Here is a 7,397-nt window from a genome sequence, read left to right on the forward strand (position 1 = left end):
CACACCTTTAATCCCAGCACTCGGGAGGCAGAGGCAGGCGGATCTACAAGAGCTAGTTCCAGGACAGGTTCCAAAGCTACAGAGAAACCCTGTCTCAGAAAACCAAAATATATGTATATAATTCTATATATTTACAGCCAAACAGCAGGGACATTGGAGCTCTCAGAGCCATCCAGCACTCTTTTCTCTCTCTGTGTGTAAATGTATGCTTGAATTAACCCTCACTGTAGAAGGCAACTGGGTTGGTGAGGTTGGCTAATAGCAGAAGAGGTGCTGTATGCAAGTCTCATCTGCTTCAGTTCCTGCATCCCACGATGTGGCAGGAAAGAACTGACTGAAGAGTTCTCAGACCACACCCCTGCGCTCCTGCGTGCATTCAGAAAGAGAAGACCACAGACAGCGGCCACTGCCCAGGGTCAACTGTCATCTGCTCCTTTGACTATTTTTATGATATAAGTGGTTTGCCCACATGTGTATATATGTGCACTCTGTGTGTGCTTGATGCCTACAGAGGCCAGAAGAAGGTGTGGAGCCTTCAGAACTAGAGTTACAGACAGCTGATGTGTGGGTGCCCAGAACAACCCAGGTCCTCTGGGCGAGAAGCTGTGTCATTTCTCCAGGTCCATAGCTTTTGGGTTTTGCCATCTTTTTTAGTAGCCTTTACAGTCTCCTCTCCTTGAGGACAGAATTTTAGGGGAAAGAGATGCCCTGTGCACATGAGAAAGAAGCACAGTAGTTCACCATACTCTGCTTGGCTGTGGAGTATGATGCAGTCTCGCGTGCTTGACTGAGTTCTGATTCACACCCTCTTCTCAGCTCCCAGCACCCGGGAGGCAGGGGCAGGCGGATCTCTGTGAATTTGAGGCCAGCCTGCTCTACAAAGCAAGTTCCAGGACAGGCTCCAAAGCGACACAGAGAAACCCTGTCTCACAAACAAACAAAAAAGGAAACAAAACATAAGCAAATAACGGAAATGGGCTTAGAATTGAAAGGTTCTTGGAACATTAGGGGAAAGGGTATGGAGAAGTCACCGTCAGACATGGGAACTCACATGAGCGCATGTGGAGAGCAGAAGCCCCTTTCCTGCTGCAGTTATAGCACATGGTTAGCACGGCAAAACCCTGGGTTCTCTGGTACTTGGAGTGGGGTAAGGTGCTGCAGTGTTGGGTAGAAAATACGCCTTCCGGATTAGCCAGTGCCAGTGGCGACCTGCTCAGTGTAAACACTCAGAGGAGCAGCTATGGGGGATGGGAGGAGGCAGGGTCCAGCCCTGCCCAGACCTCCTGGTTCCAATTTCTGCCTGTCAGCTGTGCTCTCAGCTGTCCACTGTCCTCCAGCCCTGTCATTTCAGCTCGGCCACCACGGTGAGAGGCTAGGAGGCCTACCAATATTGGCTGTGAGTCCAGAAGGTGCTGGGGGCTTAGCCCTGGCGGAAGAGGACTAGCGCTCCCCCAGCACCACCATCAAGATCTTAGGGACCCTCTTTCCACACTGACCTGACTTAGGGAGTGTAAAGTAAGTCGTCTCTTCATCTTTTTGTTCCCTGAGTCTGTTCGGCTTCCCCCTTGCTCTTGTAACCTGTGAGTAGTTTGAATTTTCAAAGTGTAATTGTTCTACTTCAAGATGAGTCAAGATTGGAGAAGGGGTAGGGTGTGGTGGGGTCCAGAGGATGGAGCAGTAAGGGAAGGAAAGGCTCATATTACTCTGAAAACCAAAATAGCAGAGACCCGAGGCAGCCAGGACAGAACTAGGCACCAGGCCCCCAAGGCTCCGAGAGGCAGGGAGAGCATATCTCCGGACACACCTTCAGACGTATTGGAGCAAGGATGCAGCTCAAACCTCCTGAAGCCAGGAGAAGGTGTGTATTGCATCAACCACAAGTGTGTGTAGGACAGTGGTTCTCAACATATAAGCGGTCACATGCCCGATCTCCTGCATCTCAGGCATTACGATTTATAACTAGCAAGATTACAGTTATGAAGTGCAGTGAAATGATTCTATGGTTGGGGTATTAAAGTGTCGCAGCACTGGGAAGATTGAGAACCACTGCTGTAGGGGAGCTCCGAAGCCAACAGCCTTGAGCGGCGTATTGGATTTGTGGACTGGGGCTGCTCCTTGCCATGGGAAGGTAGGTGTCAGTCTAAGGACCTGGAACTACGTGGGAAGTCTTCTGCCTCTGGACATTTTTTTCAGGACCTCCATAGGATCTGTTCACAAGTTCTACCAAAAGCTCCCCTTGGGTCTGCCCCACTGTGCACAGCAGGAATACAGGAATAGAACAGGCAGGGTTAGATCTCATAGTGGGCTCCAACCTCTTGCAGGATGACAGAAAAGGAGGTACTGGAGTCCCCTAAGCCCCCCTTCCCAGCAGAAACTCCACAAAGTGGGGTGAGTCTGGACCGCTGATCCCTGGGGACAGGGGTGTTGGAGGGGCCGGGAAGCCTTGGCAGGTAAAGAAAACTGCTTGAGTAGAACCCGCTTGCGTTTGGCTCCTTTGTTGTTGGGCTAGCCAACACTGCAGCCCCAATCCACTAATCCAGGGACACTGCTGAGAAAGTGACCGTCATTTAACATTGAGTTTCCTTCACCCCCTCCCTCAGCTACAACGACTGAAGCAGATATTCAAGAAGGGCTCTCCAGAGACAACTGAGATGGAGCCTCCCCCAGAGCCCCAGGCCAATGGAGAGGCAGTGGGAGCTGGGGGCGGGCCCATCTACTATATCTATGAGGAAGAAGAGGAAGAGGAGGAGGAGGAGGAACCACCCCCAGAACCTCCTAAGCTTGTCAATGACAAGCCCCACAAATTCAAAGATCACTTCTTCAAGAAACCCAAGTTCTGTGATGTCTGCGCCCGGATGATTGTGCGTGAGTCTTGAAGGGAAACAGAGACAGTAAGAAAGAAGGCTTAGGGGTGGGAGAGGACTTACAGAAGCTGTGTGTGTAACGGACACACTGTGGCAGGATTCACGCCAGGAAAATAGTGAGATTGATAGTGTAGGGTGTCAGAAGAGGGCAGGCTGTGCAACGGTGAAGTAGCTGAGTAGCCACAGGGTTCCACAGGAAAAGGGGAATCCAGAACCTTACTCAAATGTTCTCCCCCCACCCAAGTCAATAACAAATTTGGGCTCCGCTGTAAGAACTGCAAAACCAACATCCATGAACATTGCCAGTCCTACGTGGAGATGCAGAGATGCTTCGGCAAGATCGTGAGTAACAAGGTGCTGGGGAGCAAGAAACGTAGAAGAGGCACAGACCACCAACTACTTGGTGACCCCTAAAGCCATCCCACACATTTCCCTGCTTCCCCTTCTCTGCCCAGCTCTGAGCACTAGCGAGGGAGGGGATTCTGGACCCTACCTTGCTACTCCTAATGCTTTCCCCATCCCATCCTACAGCCACCTGGTTTCCATCGCGCCTATAGCTCCCCACTCTACAGCAACCAACAGTACGCTTGTGTCAAAGATCTCTGTAAGTGCGCATATACGACCTGAGGGAGTGGGCAAGTCAGACTGTTTCACACCTCCTCGGAAAGTAAATTCTGAAATAGAATCATTCTGTTTCCATAGTTCTCCCTCAGTCTAGGTTTGGTTTTGGTTTTGGTTTGGTTTGGTTTTGGTTTTTTGAGACAGGGTTTCTCTGGGTAGCTTTGGAGCCTGTCCTGGAACTAGCTCTTGTAGACTAGGCTGGCCTCGAACTCACAGAGATCCACCTACCTCTGCCTCCTAAGTGCTGGGATTAAAGGCGTGCGCCACCACTGCCCAGCCCAGTCTAGTATTTTTACAGCCATTTTTGGATGTACCGACTGGTCTTGATGCATAGTTGAGTGAGCAAGGACCTGAGTGAGCAAGGACTGCAAATGGCCAGAGGTAGAGAGAAGAAACCGTGGTCTGTTCCCTTCAAACCGTTCCTAAGCAAGAACAAGGATGCTAGCCTGTTTGCACCCTGCTACAGAGCGATGCCATACTCGGGGCCAGCCCATGAGCTATGGATACCCCCGGACAAGTTTCTAGTTTGGCAACCCTTAAAAGTATGTCTGCCAGGCGGTGGTGGTGCACGCCTTTAATCCCAGCACTTGGGAGGCAGAGGCAGGTAGATCTCTGTGAGTTCGAGGCCAGCCTGGTCTACAGAGCTAGTTCCAGGACAGGCTCCAAAGCTACAGAGAAACCCTGTCTCAAAAAAAAAAAGTATAAAGTATATTCCATATGTAGCCAGGGCTGCATAGTGAGACCCTCTTGAAAAAGAGAACATATGTATTCGCTGAAAAAAACTGCTGAGATGTATTTGCTGGAGAAACTAAACTCCATAAAAGATATGGGTTCAAAAAGAATGTGCTGGTGGCAACACGCAGGCCTGAACAAAAGCCAGCAGTATAATAATACTCTCCTGGAAGGAGGCCCATCACAAGGCGTTCCCAGAGTGTTTTAGAACCCTTTATAGATTGGTGACCCAGGCATTACGCAGCTGGCCCTTCCCTGTTCTCTCCATCTCCAACCCCCAACAAGTCCCTGTGAGTACCCACCGACTCCCAGATGCCCCTTTGAGAGATCTCTCCCCAGCCCTCCTCTGCCTTTCCAATGATGCATTCTCTCTCCTCCCACTCCACCAGCTGCTGCCAATCGCAATGACCCCGTGTTTGAAACCCTGCGCATCGGGGTGATCATGGCAAACAAGGAACGGAAGAAGGGACAGGCAGATAAGAAAAATGTGAGCACCCCATGTCCTCACAGAAGCCCGTTGTGGAAGCTCCACGGGACAGATCCTTTCCCCCTTGGGAAAACTGATAGAAGTTATGGGTCCTCTGCCCCAAATGATGCAGAATAACCAAACAGAAACATTCCTGTGTGAAATTGTAGATTTTTTTTTTTTGGTGCTTTATATACCTCACCAGGAAAAAAAAATCATGCCACAGGGCTGAGAATATAGTTCTGTGGTAGAGCGCTTGCCTAGTATGTATGCCTAGTAGTAGGCACCCTGGTTCAATACCCAATATTGAAAAGCAAACTCCTCCAGACATAGAGCATGCTTCCCCAATTCCCTTCTAAAACTGATGACTAAGTACCACAGAAGGCTAAGTCCCTGGCCTGGCACTGCGGGTAACAGAGGCAAGATCTGTGCATTTTGCATCTGAAAAAGAGAATTTGTCATCCCAAGTACCTAAGGAATTCTAGAGCCAGCAGGTGTCTGTGAAGATCATCTGCTGTGACCTGTTCATCTTGTGGATGAGACAGGCATGAAAGTTACACTGGGCAAGGGCAGCCTCCTTGTCTTTCACAACAGAGTTGGTAATGCCAGAAATGTGCTTGCCTGAGCAAGCGATGAGTTTCTCTCTGGACAATTACAAACTAATATAGATAATATAGGTGTTAGTTAAAGCAATCCCAGTTCTGGGGTCTCTGTGGGTACCAGACGCGCACATGGCACACAGACATATATGCAGCCGGAGTACTCATACACATAAAAAAACAATAAATAAAATCTTAGAGAGCATCGAGTGCTCTTTACCTCCCCGTATTTACCCAGACCCCGTCTCCAGGAGCCTAGACCAGCATCAGAGTCTCCTTGTAGCTAAGGATGATCTCGAACATTGATCCTCCTGCCTTCACTTCCCAGGTACTGGCATTACAGATAGAGACCATCAAACCTGCTCTGTGTGATGGTAGGAGCACAACCAGGGCTTCCTGCCTGCTAGGCAAGCAGTCCACCAGGGAAACTATCTCTAACACATGTTCTGTCCCATTCTGCTTTAGGTGTCTTGCTATGTGCATAGCACAGGCTTCCTGTAACTTGCATTATAGCCCAGCCTGTCCTTGAAGTCACAATCCTCCTACTTTAGCATCCTGGTGCTGGAACTGGAGGCATGCACAGCCTTGTCTGGCTTTCACAATGTGAAAGTCCAGCCTGGTGGTGGTGGTATATACCTTAAATCCCAGCACTCAAAGGAAGGCAGAGGCCTTTGTGAGTCTGAGGCTAGCCTGGTCTACAAAGTGAGTTCCAGGACAGCCAGGGCTGTTACACATAGAAACTCTGTCTTGAAAATGTTAATATTAATAATAATAATTTGAAAGTTTCTAAGAGAAAATTTACTTTTCTTGTGGTAATAAATAAATAAATAAATCTTATAGGAAACAAAACTAGAGATCTGATTTCAAAGTGGTTGATATAAAACTTGAGTACAGATAACAAATTTCAGTCAATTGAACTATGAGTTACGAAGCTGTTTCAGAAAAAAAAAAAATCCATATTCTTAGGTTCTGTTCTCAAAGGGGAACTATGAAAACTGTTGCCAGACAGGTAAAGTGGTGCATGTCTGTAATCCTAGTGTGTGGGAGTTGGAGGCCAAGAGATCAGGAATTCAAGGTCACCGGCTACACAGGGAGCGTGAGGACAGCTGGACTGCAGGGACTCTGCCTCACAACAAAACAACAGGGAAACAGGAGACTGCTGTGCCCCGGACTCCATGTCTTACACACTGCAGTGTTTTAATCAGACAGTATAACCAAGGGCCTGAAATCTGGATCACGGTGATTGGCTAAGAATCAGTGGGGAGGAAAAGCCAGGAAGATATGTCTGCTGTCCTTAGATAGTTAAAGGGAATCTGTTTCACATTTAAAGCCCAAGAAGGCAACTTGAGACAAATAACTAAAAGATAACAGCGAAGCTGATATGAGCTTAATAAAAGGGGTTGAAAAAGAAAATCAACAGGGTTGTGCTGTAAGGGGGTGAACTGCCTGGCATTAGCTGTGTTCAGGCATAGTGCAGGGGACAGACCTGCCAGCATGCTTCAGAAGGAATTCCTGCATCAGGCAGGTTCTTAGACTACTGTTTTCTCCAAGTATTCTCCCAGCGCTTAGATACTGTTGTTCTGTAACTCTCTGGCCTGCCTAGAGAGGTTCCCAAGACAGTACCTCTCTAATGCTGGTGTCCCCTACAGCCTCTAGCAGCCATGATGGAGGAGGAGCCAGAGTCAGCCAGGCCAGAGGAAGGCAAGTCCCAGGATGGTGAGTACCAGCCCTATCCACTCCCAGAGACGGCATGGAGTCAGTGTAGGCAGGGCTTTATGTGCTGTATAGCAGGTGGAGAGGGAAAGACTGGGCCCAGGGTGGACAAGTCCTCCAGCAAACAGGGAGGGGGTGATGGATGCCCTCACGGAGGCAGAAGCCATTTCTCCCTATTTCCCACCCAAGGAAACAATGCAGAAAGGGACAAGAAGGCTGAGAAGAAAACACCGGATGACAAAGTGAGTCCCGTCTACCTGTAGAATCCGGGTCCTCCTCCCAGACATCACTCCCAGATGTTCCCGCCACCCTCCACCCACTCTCCACGCTGAGACAGACACCCAAAGACCAATAAAGTGAAGGAGGTGTCGAGCTCATGGCCCATCTTCCGCCCCCCCCCCC

The 7,397-nt window shown here is 49.3% G+C and overlaps 1 protein-coding gene across 2 annotated transcripts in view; it reads left to right on the plus strand.

Annotated features, from left to right (window-relative positions):
* The first annotated feature begins 2,322 nt into the window (after nucleotides 1-2,322).
* The window catches only part of Stac3 (SH3 and cysteine rich domain 3), a 6,101-nt gene continuing 1,026 nt past the window's right edge, over nucleotides 2,323-7,397 (plus strand). Inside the window, exons 1-7 of one of the 2 annotated variants that reach the window (XM_005358005.2) lie at nucleotides 2,323-2,388; nucleotides 2,601-2,865; nucleotides 3,109-3,206; nucleotides 3,396-3,468; nucleotides 4,607-4,704; nucleotides 6,932-6,998; nucleotides 7,185-7,237. In XM_005358005.2, the coding sequence (XP_005358062.1) occupies nucleotides 2,323-2,388; nucleotides 2,601-2,865; nucleotides 3,109-3,206; nucleotides 3,396-3,468; nucleotides 4,607-4,704; nucleotides 6,932-6,998; nucleotides 7,185-7,237 (720 nt within the window). The remainder of the gene's footprint in view (nucleotides 2,389-2,600; nucleotides 2,866-3,108; nucleotides 3,207-3,395; nucleotides 3,469-4,606; nucleotides 4,705-6,931; nucleotides 6,999-7,184; nucleotides 7,238-7,397) is intronic. The other variant, XM_013350284.2, reaches the window with a different exon arrangement.

The sequence above is a fragment of the Microtus ochrogaster genome, chromosome 24 (assembly GCF_000317375.1).
Source record: "Microtus ochrogaster isolate Prairie Vole_2 chromosome 24, MicOch1.0, whole genome shotgun sequence".
NCBI lineage: Eukaryota > Metazoa > Chordata > Mammalia > Rodentia > Cricetidae > Microtus > Microtus ochrogaster.